At 40.3% G+C, this 20,347-nt stretch overlaps 1 protein-coding gene across 19 annotated transcripts in view; it reads right to left on the bottom strand.

Annotated features, from left to right (window-relative positions):
• Positions 1–20,347, bottom strand: part of LOC125318595 (poly(rC)-binding protein 3-like) — a 509,055-nt gene that overhangs the window by 53,313 nt on the left and 435,395 nt on the right. For all 19 annotated transcript variants that reach the window (XM_048289516.1, XM_048289519.1, XM_048289520.1 and 16 more), the window contains one exon: positions 9,447–9,600. In XM_048289516.1, coding sequence (XP_048145473.1) covers positions 9,447–9,524 — 78 coding nt within the window. In that variant the 5' untranslated portion in view covers positions 9,525–9,600. The remainder of the gene's footprint in view (positions 1–9,446; positions 9,601–20,347) is intronic.

Genomic DNA, 20,347 nt, shown 5'->3' with positions numbered 1-20,347 from the left:
AAGCCAACCCACCTGGCAGACAGATGCCAGAGCTAAAAGTACTACCCAGGCTCCTTGGCCTCAACATATAAACAGCCATCCTTCAGAAGCAGCTGTGCCACAGCACCCATGCTGGATGAACAGGATGACCCTAAAGCACTGCAAGTGTGTGTCTGCCTACACCCACTGAATCATACTCACACACACACACACACAGGTGTATTTGTATATTTGTGAAGTCAACATATACATGCAGGAACTAAACAATGGGTATCAACTTTCCTTCAAGGAATGACAGCAATCTGGGGTGCCTATCCTGAGGTTCACCAAAGGAGCCTGAGTTTCAGATGGTGCTGAGTACCCAGCCCAGGTAATGCCTTCCAAAGGGCATTACCACCTGGTGGCAGCATCTCAAGCAGGGGACCTCACACTTGTGCTCAAGGAGTCGTTTTGGAAAACCCCAGGAAAATTTGAAATCTACGTGCTGATTTCAGATAGCCTGAAGATAATTCTCAAGCCTGGGGGAGTGAGTTGTCATCATGATTTTCTTTAGTCGGCAATTTCTAATCAAGTAGATAAAACAACAAGAGCTGAACCTCACCAACAAACCCTGGGAGACTTCCCAGCATCAGTAAAGTATATTGCTAACCAATCAGCCAATTCATTGCAGATAACTTGAGGAAAAGCAACGGTAGAACCAGGGGATGGTTTCTTTCATGCTGAAATGTAGCATACAATATTATTTGCACACCTTATTCACAAGAATGGGATGAATTTTGTTGTTAATGAACACTTGGGAAGTGGTGGGCCCATCAAAGAGCAGAAAGCTATTTCTGCACATTTTGCATCATCTGTGGTGGAGGCGAGGCAGCACCAGCAGAACAAAAGGTGGCAGCCAAAAAGTCTGTGAGTCAAGGCTTTTGCAGGGCTCTTGATAGTAAGAATAACTAAACAAAGATATAAAACTGGCTGTAGAAGAAGGCTGTTTCTTAATCACTTATCTGGTGTGTCCTTTGAATAACAAGAGAAAGAAATCAGTCATATTAAGAAAACAAGAGACTTAACAAATGGTAACGAACCTTGGTTTAAAGATTAACCTTTGATCTGTAAACATAAAGTGTGAAATTCCATGACTTTTTCCAAGTGTGAGGTTGGTTTAATAATTACTGAGTCCTGGAAAACCAAAACAAAAACCGGTAGTAGCTATTGTGGGACCACAGAAACCCACAGGTCTTGCTCTATTACCATGCAACTTTTATTATCAGCGCTACGGGGCAAATGGAACAAAAAATTCATAGGATCCCTGAGATAAAGCCATGTCTAGATGGAAAACACATTTAAGAAATAATAAAGGAATGTATGTTTTCACCCCAAAACATTTGACAAAGAACAGGCTCCATCCTAAAGCTTGAAAATCCTTCAGGCAATGCTCTTATTGCACATGCTAACCTGCTTTCTATGAGCAAGGACAAGGCAGATCCAGTAGGGCTGGACTCTACAAACAAAACAGCTTTGAAAGGAAAGAAATACAGCCTTCCATGGTGGGGAAACACATCTGTCATGGGGCAAGGAGGGGTCCTGGCAACAGCACACGACAGCTGTGTGATAAAGTTTTCTAGACCCAGGCCAGTTGCCTTTCTCCCATCCATAAAGAGGCACAACATAACTCAACTCTCTCTCTTCACCTTCACCTGAGGACAGACCTGCCAGCAGTCGACTAAGCTCACGAATATGCTTGCATGGAAGATCCCAAGAACATGTTCCACAAAGATGTTCTGAACAACGCATTTGCATGGAGCATATGGGGCATCAACATTTTTCAAAGACTAGAAGAAAAGTCAGTTTTTGGAAACATGATGTCATGTGTCAATCTCAGGGAAAAAACGGCTACCTTGGATAAACTGAGAATCTTATTTGTGTTCTGGGATTGTGTGGGATTAGCTCCACAGACATGGGAGATCTCATGTTCCTAGGTGATGCTTCAGTAGTCACCGTCTGATGCTCAGCACCCTAATTTAGAAAGGCACTGCAGTCCAAGGCCTTCCTTACTGAGGCAGTGTTGCTGCCTGCTCCGAGCTGCCCTTCCCCCTCCCTGGTCAAACAAGCCAGGACTTGTCCCTGCCATGTGCTCTGAACTCCTTTGTTCCAAGCGTGGGCCAAACTGAAAGAAACTCAAATGCTGGAGCAGTGTCTCATTGGCTGGTCACCCCCGGTCCGCCCCCAGTCCGCCCCTTTCCTTTCTCCCGAATAAAAGAGGGACCTCAGAGCAGGCCCGCGCTCTTTGGCTTGCATCCCTTCTGCGAACAACATCTGTGTGTCTGTCTCTGTTTGAAAGCTTCTAACTGCAGGAATTAGGCAAACCAAAAGGCTACATTTCTCCCTCTTTGCTTCTACTGGTGGTATCAGCTTTGCAGCTACTATTCGCCACTTTCAGAGCTACTGAAATGCTGGATTGCCCATGCTACCTCTCTAGGCTGCCCGAGGCTTTCTAAGGCATTGAACTACGAGGGCTAGCCTGTAAAAAAGCTGTGAGTATTCCACAAGGCAGATCTTACGCTAACAAATGTGGTAGTGTATGAGGAAATCTACAAATTATGGTTTTTCTGATGGACATTCCAGTATTATGCATCTTCTGCAAGTCCATCTAAACTTTTTTCTTGGGTTGCTGTGCCAATGAGCATTTTTCCTTTGGTTTTTGACAGCAGATGGCTAACCAGCTTACATTCCATTTTGCACCTAAGCTCCCAGCCTTGCCTGCCAAAACCAACCCAAAAATTCAGTTCTGTTGCTATGTTTGTCCCCACACCTGTGATGCTGAAGCAGCAGCACTGAGTAGGGAGTGTGACTTCCTGCAATCTCAGTTCACTGCACTCATGGACCAATGAGGAGATTTTGTTGGGTAAAAGTGGGAACACTCAGCTATGGAGATTGTTTTAGGGGGCAGAGAGTGCCCAGGGGCTGAGGGAACTCTCTTCCTTTCTGCTGATTTTTGAGGCTAGTGAGAGATTCTTGGCCGCTCCTACAAACACACTGAGAGGAGATCCATCTTGTGTTGTACATTTGCATGCAGACTTTTGTTCCATGACCAGGGCTCTCAGGTATCACAGTAATGCAAGCAAACAAAACAGGAACTGTAATAGCAATAGGCAGGACAGTCAATCCTCATAATACCCTGACAGTGTTCGTGGAAACTGGAAAGAATAGAACAAACATTGGCTTGATTGGCATTTTACAGCTTGGATTGTATTACTGATGAGGTGATTCTTAAAGTTACTTTGTTGCATCCTGTATTTCAATAAGCAAAAAATAAAAAATGGAAAAGGAGAAGGGCATTACCTTTAAGACAGGTAAAATTAATTTCTGTACTTGCTTTGCAGTCTTTCAGGGAGGCAATTAAGCACGCACTGAAAAAATGGCCACTAAAAGAAATCCCTGATGCTAAAATGGTATTATCTGTACTAATGAAAAAGGCCATTTTTCTTCATGATTTTATTCTGTATTTGAGCTGGTAAGTATAAGCCATCAATTTATGAATCTAAATTTTCTTTCTTTTTCTTGTAAAAATTCTGTATGTAGCACCACAAAGTAATCATCAACATGTCTGAAAGTCACCACTGAAGCTGGATGTAAATCCACTGTATCCAGTACTTCCAGTGCCACAAGTCACCCACTGATCTGCTGAAACAATTTTGAACTCAGATACCCTGAGTTCCTCAGGGAATGTAAAATAAAGCCGTAAGTACTGGAAGTTTAGTGCCTAAAATTCAAGGCACTCGTAGGGTTTTGTCCAAACCCAAACATTTGACTGCTGGTACATCTTTCTAATTCACTAGTGCTGAATGAGAAATGTATCATTGAGCAAATGGTATCAAGGAAACAAAAGCTCCACTCAGTCATCATATCTTTCCTCCACCAATGCAGATTATACAATCTAATAGTACATGTGCTATTCTTCCCTAGACAGGTCTAAAATTTGCATAGGAGACTTACAGAACATAATGAAAATCATAATACCAGAAATTTTTCTTGGGATTCCCTTATTAGATTTATTTTCAAAACAGTATTTTATACCATTATTTCCAGCCACAAGCACTTGCAGCATTCAAAATAACTACACTCCATAACATTTGTATTTATTCTCTCCATCTATTTATGAGGATGTCTGAAGAAAGCGAGGCACAGTCTCCTCAGTCTCCTAAAACTTTTGTTATCGTTCTGTGAATTCCCCCTCTGCTCAGTCTTCACCATCACTCACACACGTGGCACCTGCTGCTGAGTACAGAACCGCAGGTGTGATTCTGCCAGAAGAGTGGTAAGGTAATTACTTTCTCTTTGCCCCATGATGCACCAACGCTATACATCCAAAATTGCACACACTTTTGCTGCAATAGCTTTCCTCTCCAACTTACTATATCCCAAATGTGCCACTCTCTAGCCACTGCCACATCTGATGCTTTTTAGCCTTTTATGCTTTCCAGATTTCCTTCTGTCACTGAACATGTATCTTCTAAATTACCTTCTCCAGTTAATTGCCTCAACTCTCCAATTTACACCTCTCAGTATTTGGCAAGAGTCCTACTTCCCTGCCAGTTTTCCCTTCACTCCTTTATCCTACCTGTAAATTATTTCCTTGTTCTTCCTAACCATCCGACTTCATTAATCCATTTTGGTTTTTATTGCTGAACTCCATTCTCTTTCTCTAAAAGATTCCTCAGACTCAATACATTACTATATTCTACTTTGGTTTCTTGCAGACTTCACTGCACCCAATATGATTTCATCAATGCACATGTTCACACAGTGTCTTTGGAAACAATGCATTATTTCTCCTGCAGGCTTGTACTGGAGAGAGGAAGCAGAGATTTTTGCACCACCACTATGAGATGGAGGTGGATCTCACAGTGGATTTGTGACCTGCTGCCATTTCTGTGCTGGCCCATTTGAACATTTTCTCCTGTTCCACCTCATGGACCTGGCTTTTAAATCTTCATTAAGCTGCTTTCCTGAGATTTAAGATCTTTCTACTGGCACAGTCTCTTTACCATCCACATCTAAAATTAACCTTTAATGGTGAGTCTCCAGAGTCTTAATCAGCCTGTTAACACTGGCTGTGTACAAAATCAAACTAGTCCAAAATCATGTAATCATTATCCAATATAGTCAAAATAGGTGCTTTTTCAACAGTTATTTCTTTCTGGGCATGAACTGACCAAAGCTAGATCAAGAACACTGCAGATGTCAAGTGCTAAGGTACGTTGGCAGACACCTGTGGGCAGTGCTACAATTTTTCAGTCTTTCAACTTCATTACCCATGGCAGTAAGCAAGGAAAAAAAAATCATCCACAAGTCAGGGGCATAGAAAATTCAGCAACAGGTGAGCAAGGAATAGTAAGAAATGTGGAGCTCTACACCTATACCCTATAACATGCAAAGAGCCAAAAGAATTTTTATCTTGACAGAAATTTAGAAAGGAAGAAAAAGTAAAAGATAAAGTTCTTTTGGGGCCTGAGCTCTGCCTCTCCATACAGAGGGCTCTGATGGCTGTGGGCTGTTTGCCCATGAATGCACATACACTCCATTTGTCTTCTTTACACCCTTCAAAAACAGTGATCTGATCTGGGCAAATGTTGCTATTCTTGCCTTTGCTGGAAGCAGAAATCTTGCAATCCCTGCAATATTCCATCTTGCCCAGAAATTATACTTTTGAAGTAGACAAAGATAATAAAATACCCATATTCATTCACGTGTCTGTCCTACACAGTGATTTTACTTATTTTACTTCAAGAAACAGCAAGAATCAGATGGAAAATACAAAAGTAGGGCACTGTAAACAGCCTCAACTCATAGTCTCTGTTTTTCTTTTCTGAAATGTATGAAACAGCTTTATTTCTTAATGTGGTACATCTTTCTCATTAATAAAGGATGAAAATGCATATCTGCAGTATTTAACATATTCTGTATATCCAACTGCATGTCCTTCAAACAGCTCTTCTGTTTCTGACCTCTCTGGAGCAGCATTCAGGTAACTTGGTCAAAAAGGTGCTGAGCAGCAGAGGCTGCAGCGCCTGTGAAGTGCAGCTTTACAGGATGAATTTAGTTTTTGTCTGACTTGTCCTTAGAAACCTTCAGTGATGGATGGTGCAACATGCCCAGGCAGCCTCCTCCCCTCCTCACACGTCCTCGTAACAAGTTTTTCCTAATCTTGCTTTTAAGATTTCCTGCAAACACTGACAGTTGCTTCTCTGTGGATGCAAGGAATGTCTAAGCACTGCCCTTGCGGCATCCTCGCCAACACCTGCCCTCTAATTCATCACCAGAAAATGTGACAAATGTTTTGTGCTGCTCATGATTTCTCTTCAGGGCTGTAACACCATCATAACTTTTTCACTGATGTAACATGGCACAAGATGGAAATTAGACCTTTCATCTTGCATCAGCACAAAATCTCTGAAGTCCCAGCTCAGGAGGATACCTTTCATACCAGGCCCTGGAAACACTGAGGTTACCCTGAGGTTAACCTTTTATACCTTGCAGTGGTTGGCTTTTTGCTGGGTCTGCACAAACTCTTTTTCCATTTCCACTGATAAAAAAATTGCTTCCCTCCCTTAACACCATGTTTTCTGCCATGAGAATATCAAGGCTGTGCCTTGCCTTGTTGCCAGCTGGCTGCTCCCAAACCTTGCTATGCTGTGGCTGAGTGGCTGTGCTCCCTGGGGCCATCCCAGCCTCTGCAGCCAGAGGCTGCACAAAGCCCTGCACGAACTCAGCTGGACGTGCAGATGCTCCTTTCCCCAAAGCAAAGGTGCTCGTGAGTGGTGTCCTACCTGCACTGGGGAGGCACTCTTCCCATTTGTTTTCCTTTCACTACACAATAATGTTGTCTTTTGTTTTTGCCACTTAATTTGTTTGCTGTTGTGGTTTTTTTATTCATTACCATCTTGGACAGGTCTGTCCATTCATACAAATCCTAATCTTTCTGCACGTATAGAATTTACCTTAATTGCCTAATTAAGATGTCCATTCTTGACTTAAAGCCACTATACAAATCACATGAAAAGTACATGCTGAAAATTTCCTACATTTACAGAACTTACAGCCAAGATAAGCAAACACAGTAGCATGAGTTAGGGACTTCCAACCAAAATGCATGCAAACAACACAAAGTACATAGTCTTCCCTATGCAAAGTACACTGGTAATAATGGTTTAGACACAGAGAGTTAAGGTTAGTGGGGAGAGATCCTCATTTTTCCATGAAACGGATTAATAAATAAGTAACTTTAAAATTGTCTTAATTTAAAAGTAACTGAATCCAGCTTGCTACTGTTATTTTTAAAACCTATTTTATTTCCCTTCTTCTCTCTCAAGTTATGTCCAGCTATTTACAGGCCAACTTCTGCTTCTAGACAAACTTTTTTTTCTAGAAATATTAATTAGAGATCAGCAATTTCCACTGACAACATTACCACAAGAAATCTCAAGGAAGAGTCTAGAAATGTGTTTCTTCTCTTCCAGAGGCATATACAGCTTTCAGAATGCCTTCTCACATTGAGATCATATTGATTCACACATCCTTCATTCCTCCATATTATTTCTAAATCACAGAAATGATATCAAAGAAATGGAAAGCATCTGACTTTTATCACCAAAATAAAGTCTGATTTAATGTACTCTTTCCAATACTTAGGCACAATAGGATACATCATTAGAACATAGTGGAGCTAACAGAATACCCATCGTGCCTTGTTAACTGAGGGTGCATTGTATAGATCCAGGTAAAATTTGAGCTTTGTAGCTTTTGTGGGTTTAATTTAGACCCTTGGGGCTACATATGCATTGAAGGTTGCACACATAACATCCATTACTGTTAAAAGTGGTTGCACGCACCATCAATGATGTTTAACAGAGAAAATGAACTTCATCTGATTTCATTTCTGATTTATAAAACACCCCAATAATCCTAGCTCACAGTTTAACTAAGATGTCCTGAAAATTACAGACACTTGATTTTTGCTTTAAAGGCATGATTCTGAAACAAGCAGAGCTGTCTGACAATGATTAAAAAAGCCCAAAACACCACCACTTAAGCACATGGGAATTTGACTGCAACCAGTAGGGCTGCTTATACCCACTGGGATACGTATGTGTTCAAATGCTTTAATGGATTGGGACCAGAACTCAGTAGAATCAACCCTGAAGACCTAATTTTGAGCACAGACACGTGTACAGATTTTAGGTGGGTTTTGTAAGAGAGAGTGTTATTAAATTTGTTTGACAGATCCCTATTTAAGATGCAGATTTACACACCAGATGCCTGCCTGAAGCTGAATATTTCAGGGGGAAAAAAAAAATCAAACAAAATGGTTAGATCATTTCTGAGAAAAAACGTAATTTCATCTGACATAACCTAATTTCTGAGGTTTTTAATTTGCAAACTTAAGCTGTACCCCCCCATACTTGTCCGTAAGTAAAATACAGTGGGAGATACCTTAGTGCCCTATTTGTGCTATGAGTTTATCATGTATGTGTTCATGCAATAGGTTGAAAACATTCACAATTTTAAAATGTGAAAGTATTTTAGTTATAAAATTAAACTCTAGGAGTAAAAATACTTTTTTAGATTTATATATACAAATTTAATCTCCAGAATAATATGCATATATATTCACTGTTCCCCATTAAGGAAGAGACCAAACTACCTTCTTTATTTAACATTCATTCATTAAGCCTAAAAATGCCTGGAGTTGCCTGGTGCAAAGAATACAGACAAACCTATGAAATGTGGTTTTTAATTAAAAGCCCACTTTATGATATGTCAATGGGAAATAAGCAGCGACCAGACTGTTCAGTCTGACAATACTGAATTGGCACTTCGTCCATGGCACAGATTTCCCACTTATCTGCATGCTTTAAGTGCTGCACTGGACAGAAAGGAAATGAGAGTCAACCTTCCAAAGCAAACTCGCAGAGGACCTGGACGAATCCCTGGCATATCAGAGGGCCCACTCTGATGAGATGTCACACCAGAATAACGAAGAACTCTACCCCATTTGCATTCAACAGAAACAGACAGTAACTCTGTGGCAATTATTTCACACGAGTCAATGTTCCGGTATCCTAAAAAAGCCCTGCAAAACCCAGCAAATGCTGAGAAAGGGGAGCTGTATGCAGGTCAGCCTCCTGCAAGGGTCTGCTCAATTTGGCTCACTATCAATGGAAGAAGAACTTTTTTTTGCCGTCGGATCCGCTCAAAATGGGTTCATTACAGGCAGGGTTTGTTTCAATGAGCTCGGGCTGCAGTGTTAACTTCAGCAGGATTCCCTCAAAGGCAGGGGGTGATTTTTTGGCCGTGGCAATGGTGCTTTTGACTCATAGTGGAGGAGGAGCAGACCCTCTGTCAGTGTTACTGCCAGGCTCTGCTGGTAGCTGCACACACACTCAACACACAGGCAACATAAAATGCTTCACCTTGCCATGCATGAGAAGGCGTATAGTAAGTGTGACATTGAGACCTCCTTCAGACACTTTTCCGTCCTTCGTGTTCATCCTGGCCTTGTATCTTCAATACTTGAAAGTAGCTTCGTTTTTCTTTTTTTTTTTTTCTTCTATTCACTTAATCAACCTGCAGAGAGAAAGAAAAAGTACCATTGAGTGGCTGAAGCTACTCTGAACTGAAAATATCATGTTGTACAAACCAATTAACATCCCTTTCTTTGATTTTCTGGACTACAGTTTAGAGCTGAAAAGGCTTCTTTGATTATTATCCCTCCCCATCCAACTCTTTAGCCCTTCACCAATTACAAGATAAACTCCCTTTTGAAACCTTGAAAATTTTCTTAACTTCCTGTATTTCACAGTTGAAAGTACAGAGCACAGCAGAGTGAAATACAATGTTTTCTTCTGAAGAGCACTTTGTTATCCTCTGCAGTGTGTATATGCTATATACATATATATACATACGGTTTTTTCCATGTGCCTGGTGCTGTTTTCACTTCTCTCCTTGTTACTACCTCTTTTTCTTTTTGCTCTTGCAGAAGAGATATTTTTGTTTTCTCTCCAGCTAGAGAGAAATTAATTCTGAGCCTAAACATTGATCCCTGCCAGCAACAGTGGATGACACATTATCAAAGACATCTGAATAACTAAGAGCCACTTGCTGTTGTAAATCTGGCCACTGTCTGACTTTGTTTTTGTCTATGAGGCCCAGAGGTGGCTCAGTCCCTCAAAGGCCAAAGCTGAGCTTCAGCTCTAAGTGGAAGGAAGATTTTTCTTAATTCCTAATGACAAATGGCAGATTTTCAGTCATTTACAAAGCCATAAATATCCAAAAATGCTAATGAAAGCTGCAAGGGCTGGCTTTGAAGGGATAAACAAGATGCATTATGAGTTTATTAATGCAAGGACATTTATCAGCACAAACAAAAATGTGGGCAGGAAGGAATATTACCAAGGGCAGGCAAATTCTGTAATAGAAAAGGCTTAGCGACTCCTTATTTAGTTTTGTCCTTTTCAGGCTTATCTTACAGAGCATAAAACCCTTAAACAGACATCATGCCTCTCAGTAACCATCCCTTTCTGTTACCCATCCTCTTTAACAACCCTATTAGCTTTGGATCTTTGGGCTTCCCAAAAACTTGCCTTGCACTATATATAAATAGGGCACTGGCTAATGAGCACTCCTAGGGACACCCATGTTGTGTTTCAGAGGGTACAGGAGGCTGCTCTCCCCTTGCCAAGAGTGCTCAGGCATGGAACTAAACAATTGGATGGGCCTATGGGATCATTCTCCTAAAGAGGCTGGAGGAAGTATCATGAGGCAGTTTCACCACTTGATTAAGCTCTATCCTAAGAGCCACTAAGCACTTTACCAGACTGAAGTAAAGCCCGCCTTGGTTGAACATGTTATGTGTGAGAGAAGTCAACCGCAATTCTTAAAGAAAGAGCATGAGAAACATGTGGAGTGATTCCTGATGGACAGGCTGAGCTGCCAGCAATCTGTGATTCATGGTACCCTGCGAAACTGCCTCCAGGCCTGCATTTTCCATAGCCATTGGTGGACAGCTCCATGAATTTGTCTACTGCCTTCTTGAATCCATATATCTGGTCTCCAAAAGTGGTGGTCTCACACATTTAATATTAGTATGGAAAAACGTGCTCCACTCTATCTGGCTTAAATTTGCTCACTGAAGTTTCCCCTTGTCACACATTTTGCCCTGTGTGTGTTATCTGAAGACCATCACACCAAGTCACTCTTCTGAAGCTGAAACCTGCAATTTCAACCAGGGCCTGCGAGTGGCCAAGCCACTCCTAGTGTTTTTGCTCCTGGGAAATACACTGGAAGATGCAGAGTTTTCTCTCAAGCCTCTGCAGGAATGCTAGTGCCACAGAGAGTTCCTGTGCCTTCAGTGACTGCAAGAATAAGTGGCAGACATGCCTAAGGAGAGTGAAAAGAAAGAGTGAGAAAGAGCAGCTTAAACTTCTCTTTTCTCCTTCCTGATTTCCCCTAACCCAGCAGCATGGACTCTGAATTTTATCCCATATGCTCCATCGCTCAGACCACAGCTGCTGATATAAATCCATTTACTTCACATTTCTAGGCTTATCAGTTACATTACATATTCCCTATCCCAATGGAAAAAGGGAGACAAGAAACCAAGTGCCTGGGTGAGAAGGCAGAAAGCAGAAGCAGCCTGGCCATGTCTCTGATGCACCAGGAGTGCAAGAAGGTGAGAGGAAAACGTTCCAAGGCAGATCCTAAGGAATGGCAGAGAAAGGTATCAGCTGTAGTCTGATTGTTTAAGATCAGAGCAGAACTCAGGGGAAAACCTGCAACTGGATGACAGCCCCTTCTGACAAGTTCAGAGTGTGGAACAGAGGAGATGACTGTGGTTGTTCCCAGACTGAGAAAGGGAACAGTCTCATGCTGCTCACCTGCTCCTTGCTGAGGGAAATGTCCTGGCTCTGACAGCCCAGCATTTTTTGCTCTGTCAAAGATAACCCAACCAAACCCAAAAAGCCAAACAGGAGCACTATGGTACATAAACAGTAGCCTAGACCTCGGCAGTTTGGACTTTATGGGAGCAACACTGGCCATCTGAGACCTCTAGAAACCAATGGCAGCTTTAGGACATGCTTGGAAGATTTCAAGAACAGCTGTGTTTCAAGTCTAGAAGCAAGGTACATAAGACCTCTGTGGATCAAAATTCAGTGATGAAGGTACAGTTGTGTTTCTAATGAGATGTATTCCCATGTGGGAAAAATAATCCCAGGCTAGAAAGAGATTTACAGTTGCCATGGTCTTTTACTACTGGGATACTACAGCTTCACTTTGGGAAAAAGATATGGAGGGAAATCTTTACCCCAACAACAAGCCAATCTTCACCCAAGCCTGACCTTTTCCAGATAAAACCTGAAAAAAATCAGTAATAAAGACTAACAGCTTTTGGGTTCTTTTTAAAAACCCAGAGGTTAGAAATGAAATTCCACCACAAATATTGTTAAAAACATCACTACTATCTGATTTTATGAAGGATTTTGTCACCGTCCCTCCTCCCAACAAGCTTAAACTCTGGCACCTGGCACTGAGAATCAGAACAGATGTCTGGGGGAGGGCTGAGAGTGTGTGTGCCTGCAAGGAGTTAGGCAGCTGTGTGAGACACAAAAGGAATTAATTCAAAAAGGCGGTCTCACATGCTAAGGAAGAGTATTTAAAACCTATACATATACCATGAAGAGAGAAGACTTTTTACCATGCCAGGTCATTTATATCTGCCTCAGTTGTCCTGAGAGTGCAAGTATTCTGGGTAAAACATTTACAGCTTTACAAAGTAAACCTACAGCACTGTTAATGACCTGGGTATTTTGGTTCTAAAGACAGATTAAAATAAAATGCATTGTTGTACTTCATTACTTTTAACTAATTAAAGCAAATTTTTCTGCAGACAACACTAAAAACATGCTGATCTCTGTCTCTGTGCACATGCAAATGTCAGATCATGGCACAAGGAGAGAATGGTTCCCTCCACAGAGCCTCCTACCAGACAGCAAGACATCCATGTATTTATAAACCTACTGCTGTCATATACAAGCGCATTGTGAATATTTAATCAGTAAAATAATTTCCCTCTCCTTTGCAAAGTCAGCATTTTGAACAATTTACTATGTTCCTGCCTTGTGTGTGCCTCTCTGCAAGCAAAGAGGAGGCTGAACACAGAAGGCTTTCCTTCCTCAAGCACTGTGTGGTGAGGTCCCATGGCTATGCTTGGGGCTGGGAGAGTTGAGTCTCAGACTGAAAAAAAATCAGTGTGTCACACTTTTCCTGATGCCAGAGGGAAGTCAGGGGACTCCACAGGTGAGCAGAGAGTACTGTGCAGGGAGGCAGAGTCAGTGGCATGGCTAAATGTTAAGAGTGAGGGTATATGCATTTCAGCCTGCCTTCAGCAGAGAGCTGGCAGTGACAGGAGGACAGCTGGACAACATCCTCTTCCTGACCTTGGGACTCTGGACCAGAATGCACAAAATCCATGATCTGGGACTCTGCAGCTCCAGGTAACGAGCAAAAAATATCATGCCCACAGAATAAAGGAAAGTAGCTCACATCAGATAGATCCCAGCAAACTGCAGGTCTTTGCTTCCTTTGGGGCTTTTTCCATTGTCCTGTGGATATTTCCACTGCTGTTTATTATGTAAAAAAGAAACATTTTTCTTCTGGTAGAAAAAGACATCCAAATGCATTTTTAAAACCACAACCTTTTTAAAACTTCAACAAAATGGATGTGCAGTCTTATGCAAATGCCTTTTATGTGTAAGTATGTGTTTCTATACATTTTTAATATTAGCTGTCCCAAACTGGCATAAACCCACATGTCCTATGTGCTCAATATTCATTACATACAATTTTCTAACATGGCTTCTCTGTAATTGTGGGTAGATTAAGAGAATAAAACAACAAGCAGCTAAGCCACATGTTCATCAGACTACTACAAAACCCCAACACAGCTCCTTAGAGATTTCAGTGAATTAATAAAAGCTACAAGATGAACTACACAGCTAAAGGGCAGTGTCACAACCCCCACACATGCACACACATGGAGGTTAGGAATCCTCGCGGCTGAGGGGATAGTGTGAGCTGACTGCCTGAAGCCTGAGACATGGAAAGTCAATCTCATGACCACCTGCCTTCCTACCCCTCAAGCCTACTGACTCCCTCCAAGAAAATAAGCAGACCATTGCAGAGAATATGGCTGCACAGTGCTTTAAAAAAAGTATGTATGTTAAGGCAACCACTTCAGGCATGCAGGATAAGAAAGCAGCAGGCAGGGGTGCCAAAGATGAATAAAATCAACAAAGTACCAAGGTAGACATCAGGCAATTGATCTCTGAGTTTAAAGCCCAAATAAATTATTTGACATCTGTGAATCTGCCAAGAAAGCTACTCATCTCAAAGATCCAGAGGGATGCAAGGGAGGAGGGAGAGAAAGAGAGAGTGTGCACAGGGTGAGATGGGGCGGAGCTGCACAGTCACAGAGGTGTGCTGGAAAGCAAAGAGATGCAGAGATAAGAGAAGAAAGGCAGGGAGAAAGAGAGAAATGAACCTTCAGGTACCTGATACAGAGAATAATGTGAGAAAAATCAATGTGGAAGCAAGAACCACCTGGAAATATTAAAGGCGAAAGCCTGCTCTGCTGCGTGAAATCTTGATTATATGGTTGTAAAATCTGAGCTGTTGGGAAGGAGGAAACTGGCCAGAGCACCCAACACAGCATTCTCTGTGTTTGGGCCTCAAAACCTCTTGAACCTAATTATGGTGCTTCATCACCACCAACTGAAAAATGTAATTATGAAGAAAGCAAGGAGGAATCTACTGATGAAATTCAAAAGAACAAATTCCAGCTGTTCCATTGGAAGAAATAAAAAAAAAGATAAAAGAATAGGGAAATTATAGTGACTGACATTAGGAGAAGCCACTTCTAATTTACATGAGGACAGTTAAACTCAGTCATAAAGTTTCCATGTATCTGTAGGTTTAGAAAAAGATAACTTTTATAAGGGAAACATAAGAACATCGAGTCTCTCACAGTAAATATGTCATTTTCATAATAGATGGAAACATCCCAAAGGAGGGGTAGCTAGGCAGATATCAAGCCATAAGCATGGGGGGCAGGGAAAGACGGGATGAAAAAGAAGACTAAGACATGAGCAGAGTAATGTGAAGATGAACAAGGAGATTTATCATGAGTTAGGAAGAACTGGAAATTGGACAGCAACACACTACTGTTATGAAGAAATAGTTCAGAGTTTCATCTACTTAGCAAGAACTCCAAAAGACCAGTATTACCCTCCCAAAAAAAAAAAAATGCAAGAGTGAATAAAAGAGAACAGATGACATCTGAAACACTGGAAGTCATGAAAAGGCTGTACCTAAGTCCTCTTCATCAGAAGACTCCAGGTGGAGGGAGACCTCCCAGGAATTGGAAGAAACACACTGCCAGGGATCACGATGAGAAGAAACAACCTGTGCTTTCAGCAGAGCACAGTTCTTTGGAAGCAGATTTATGCTACTTACACAGTTTTAGTCTTTCATTTAAACTGGAGGGAATACAGGAATGAATAAGGAACATAAATTACCACAGGACAAGAACTGATGACATTATCAGCAGAATCGACATATTTGGCCATACAGTAAAAGGCTTAAAATTAGAAATAAGTTGTCTGCCACAGAAAGGTTCATGCTATCAAACAAGGAAATAACTACTTTGCTTCCAAGCTCTTTGATAGGCTAGGCAGCTATTATCTATGGCTTTTCACTTGAAAGTAGCATCTCTGGATGTCAAAGGACTAAACAGTGTAACTACCAAAAAAACCACTGGCAAAAGTTATCCCTTCCCCTCCACCCTCCCCCCCCCCCACCCCCTTCCCCCAAACCCAACAACCACAACTCTAGGTGTAATGCAGAACAAAACCAGCTCATCTGCAGTTGTATTGTTTCAAGGAACATTATTTTAAGAAATGATTAAAAAGGATAATGATCAGACAATATTTACAGTTTCCGCAGAAGCAAAAGAAGACAACTGGGTATTTGCTAAACATACACTTCTTCAGTTTCTGTGTCAACTGAAGGATAAAGACATCCACTGTTACTAAACGATATTGTTGTGAGGTTACTAAGAACAAAAAGCTCAAAGGAAGCCCACAATAACGTAACAGTAATAATAATGACAGCTCTTCAAAGGATTTCTCTCCCAATAATAACTATTTGCAAAATGAGAAATCAGGCTTTGGAACACTCCAGTTTTACACAGAAGCCTCACCAGGAGAACCTGATTAATGAACAATAGCTAAAGAAGCAGGTGCAGTATCAACCTTTCTACTTTATCACTTCCATCTCCCAGATTACTAGAGAGGACTCTATACAAAGGAATAAGATTATACATTTTATTCACAGCCTTATAATTTATATCCCCAAAATAGATTTAATGCTAATCTCTAACTCTTTCATGACGAGAACAAGATCTGCAGAACCTGGCTCCCTTAAATCATCGTATCATGGCCCATTTTAAGTAGGGGGATAGTTGGTATGAGTCCAAAAATCCAGAAATGAGAAATTAATTCTTTGTGTTACCAGAACAAAGCATGCATGTATCAGTTGGCAAATGGGTTTTTGCTAAAGAGGTAAAATAAGATAAAAGAACAGCTCAAGAATGAAATTTAAAGAAACACTAGAGAGAAGAAGGATTCAGGAAATTAATAAATTACATGCTCAAGGAGATATAAATAACAACTAATAAAAGTAAGCTGAATATGGGCCACTAAGCAGTAATTGAGTACACAAACAGATATACAAAATACCTGTTTGTGTGTGGGGGGGTTTAAGTGGTAAAATATTAGCTCAAAAGTCAAAGGGGATTAAAGAGCAACACATTACTCCACCAGTTAACAGCCACTAACAAAAGGCAGTTACACAGCTTCACAAGCCCTGTGCTCCTTTTACTAATTATTGTAAAAATCTCTTTATCTGCCATATGCTAAGCTCTGTACTTACTACAGATAGCTGGAAGTAGTAGTTTTGCCAAAGATGTGAAACTGATAAGGAAAGAACATGAAGAAAAAATAACATACCAACTTTTAAAGGCAACTGCAAGTATAAAAACTGGCAAGACTCCAGGAATGCTCCCTTTTGAATGCAATTTTATGAAGTATGTGAAGTGGCACTAATTTTTCCTTGATATGTTTAATGGTGTTTTGCCTGAGGAAGAACCTATCCTATCTATAGAAGAAGCTGCCTTGTGTTCTCCCTGCAGCTGCCTTCCTGTTCTTCCTAAAACGAGAAATGCTGTCACCCTACACAACTGACATCTCATCTGCTGAAGATCACGGGATGTCAAATAATCTTTGAAGAGAACAGCAAAAGATTAGAGACATTTCTATTCTCAACTGCTGAATGTTTAGCTGCTGAACTTGACGTATGTGAATCCTGTTCTTAAAATGGATCACTTTTCCTCATGCTAGTCAATAAGCATATGCTTCAGGCAATTACACTGGCTGTTCCCTTTTTGATTTATTAAAGGAACTAAACAGCAACATATTTATTGACTCTTCTAGTTATAATGCTTTTTTTGTAAAAGCCTTTTGAATAAACAATATGATACAGTGCATTTATTACAGGAGGAAAAATCTCAAAAGCACAATAAAGACTACTGTCCTGCTCACAAATTTTCTACTATCAACATTTAATGACCAATTACTTATTTAACATAAATTAATGCCAAAATACTACTCCATGTGTGAATAGACAGCTCAACACTGCCAAAATAGAGAAAGTTATCCCTTCAGAAAACATCACATGTCAATAAATGCTATCAAATATCTGGAAATCAAGTATCAGGAAATCTAGAAAAGCTACATAATGGCATTCAGCAAATGCCAAACAGATCTGGGATCTGAGGGAAGTAAGTAATTTCCAGGCTAAAGAAAACACAGTGATTCTTTTGCCAAAGGTATCTTCCATCTTGGTAATTTTTTCCCCTTCTTTCTGCACTTATTCCAGAAAGAACTACCTTGGCAGGAGTGCAGAGAGCACCTTTACAATTTCCCATGAACCAAAAAACAAGCAGTGGAGTGAGCATGCCAGTACTTTGTACAAACCCAGTAGCCAACTAGCACTTCTGCATACGTGCAAAAGCCAGGCAGATAAAAGCTCTTGTAAATAGAAGCTGACGTGTTGGACTAATGCAACATAAATGCTTCCACAAGAAAGTTGTGGCAGCCCACTATAAATTACTCTGCGCAAATATTCTCCAAGAGGATTCGAGGATGAGCAGGACGAAAGAGCAGAAAGTGCTTTCTTTCCTTTCCTAACGGCAGCAATGAAATGAACTGTAAGCTTCCTCACGAGCCTGCCAGTTTGCAACATCAGGGAAGACAATTTATGCATATGGTAGACCAGTTATTTACCAAAGAATCTAAAGCTCTAATTATAGCTTTAAAAATAAAATCAGCTTTAGCTGCCACTTTATGCTGTGGCTCCAAACCCTCAAGTAAAGCACCATGTTTCTCAGACCTCTGAGATTTTTTATGTTGCTTGTTTCAAACTGAAATTTTGCCTTACTTGCTTGCTTAGGTTTGACTAAGAAACAGATACTCCAACTAACTTGGATTTATCATTCCATATGGTGTGAGATAATAAATCTAATAAAGAAATGTACACGTAAGTCACAGGAAAGATGAGAAAAAATTGAACAGATAGCCATCACAAGTAGCATAATGGTCTGCCCAACACAGAGTTGCTTTCAAGAATGGCCTGCCATATAAGAAGAGATTTTTGGTCCACACCTATTCCTGGAAAACCCCATGTTCTGATGACCTACACATTGTGAACGTGTGGTGTATTTGTTAAATAATCTCTGCCCCCTAAAGCCAAATATATGACTTTGACATTTCCTCAATAAATATTTTCATTTAGTGTTTAAATTGTAAATTTAATACAATTTGAAACAAATAAAGCCTGTTGATTTAAAAATAAATGTACTTGCACTAAATGCAAGAGAGTCAAGCGTAAACAGCTGTTCTCTTTCCAATTTTTTAAAATGTGTGAGAGAACAGAGAAATTGTTCACATGGTCTATTTCCAACATATTTAAAGTAAGATTTATGTACATACATTAAAAAAAAAGATACATTTCAACACAGTATGCATATATGCATAGAATATGGTTACATGCTGAGAAGCAAGTAAGGTATATTTTTTTACATGACAGATGTGGACAAATTTTAAAACATTATGCACCACATTGCTGGGGTGTAATCTAATAAGCAAATATTAAGAATAGAATGTTTTTTTAAAATGAGATTTTTATCTTCAGTAGAAACAGTCTCATAGACATAGAGATCTGTAATTTTCTTTGCCAGCTTCTTGTTGATCAAAGGAAAAAATTCCCCAAACCAGAAGAATTGTCAAGGAAATACAGAAGCTTCTTTAATAGGAAACAATAACCCATCAAGTACGTTCCCACTGGGCACAGTACAAACAGATATTTAAATATATTTGGGGTTTTATATTTTCATCAGTGTTGAAATGATATCTGTCCTAGAATATATCTTTGTCCAATCTATTTGTAAATTAAATGTTTTCTAGACATATCTGGTTTGATAAAGATGAGTCACTTGTTTCACTCAAACCACAGACATGGTTGTTGGTTAGCAAAATGAGGTTGACAATAATAATGATACATTTTACTTTATTAAACATAAAAATATTATATATTGATATAATTGAATCTCTGACACAAAAGAGCAAAAATATCCCTTTAGTCATCACCTTAATTATGTTATTTACAAGGCTGTGATTTAAAAATCCATTCAAGCTTCCCAGATGAATAAAATAAATACTTCTTTAAAGAAAGGGAAATTCACACAGCCTCTCAGAAAGCGAAGAGGATGAGCTCCCATCCTTCAGACAACAAGGGGATGAGTACTAGCCTCTGGAGTGTGAGTCACAGGCTCCTTCCTGGGACACCACACTTGTGCTTGCTTGAGGCAAAGATGGAACTGTCTCAGAAACTGGTCCAACAGCAGCACAGCTGTAACAGCTGCAAATATGGCTGAGTGCTGCAAAGACTTCCATCATTCATGGGGAAAAAAGGGGAAAACAAATAGCAATGTTGCAATGTCCTGCCAGGGTGTTGGAATTGTTGCCTTCAAAAGCCACAACCCGAATAGTTAAGTTCTCAGCCACTGACGGTTAGTCAAAACATACAGCCTTATACAGGTTTCACTGTGAAACTCAGGACTCTGCAGTAGGTAAAAAACCCCAGAATGTTCCAGAGCCTCATTTGAAAAAAGATTTAACAAAAAAAGAACCGAGAAAAAAGC

The sequence above is a fragment of the Corvus hawaiiensis genome, chromosome 30 (assembly GCF_020740725.1).
Source record: "Corvus hawaiiensis isolate bCorHaw1 chromosome 30, bCorHaw1.pri.cur, whole genome shotgun sequence".
NCBI classification, from domain to species: Eukaryota; Metazoa; Chordata; class Aves; order Passeriformes; family Corvidae; genus Corvus; species Corvus hawaiiensis.
This window is presented reverse-complemented; position numbering and strand designations above follow the sequence as displayed.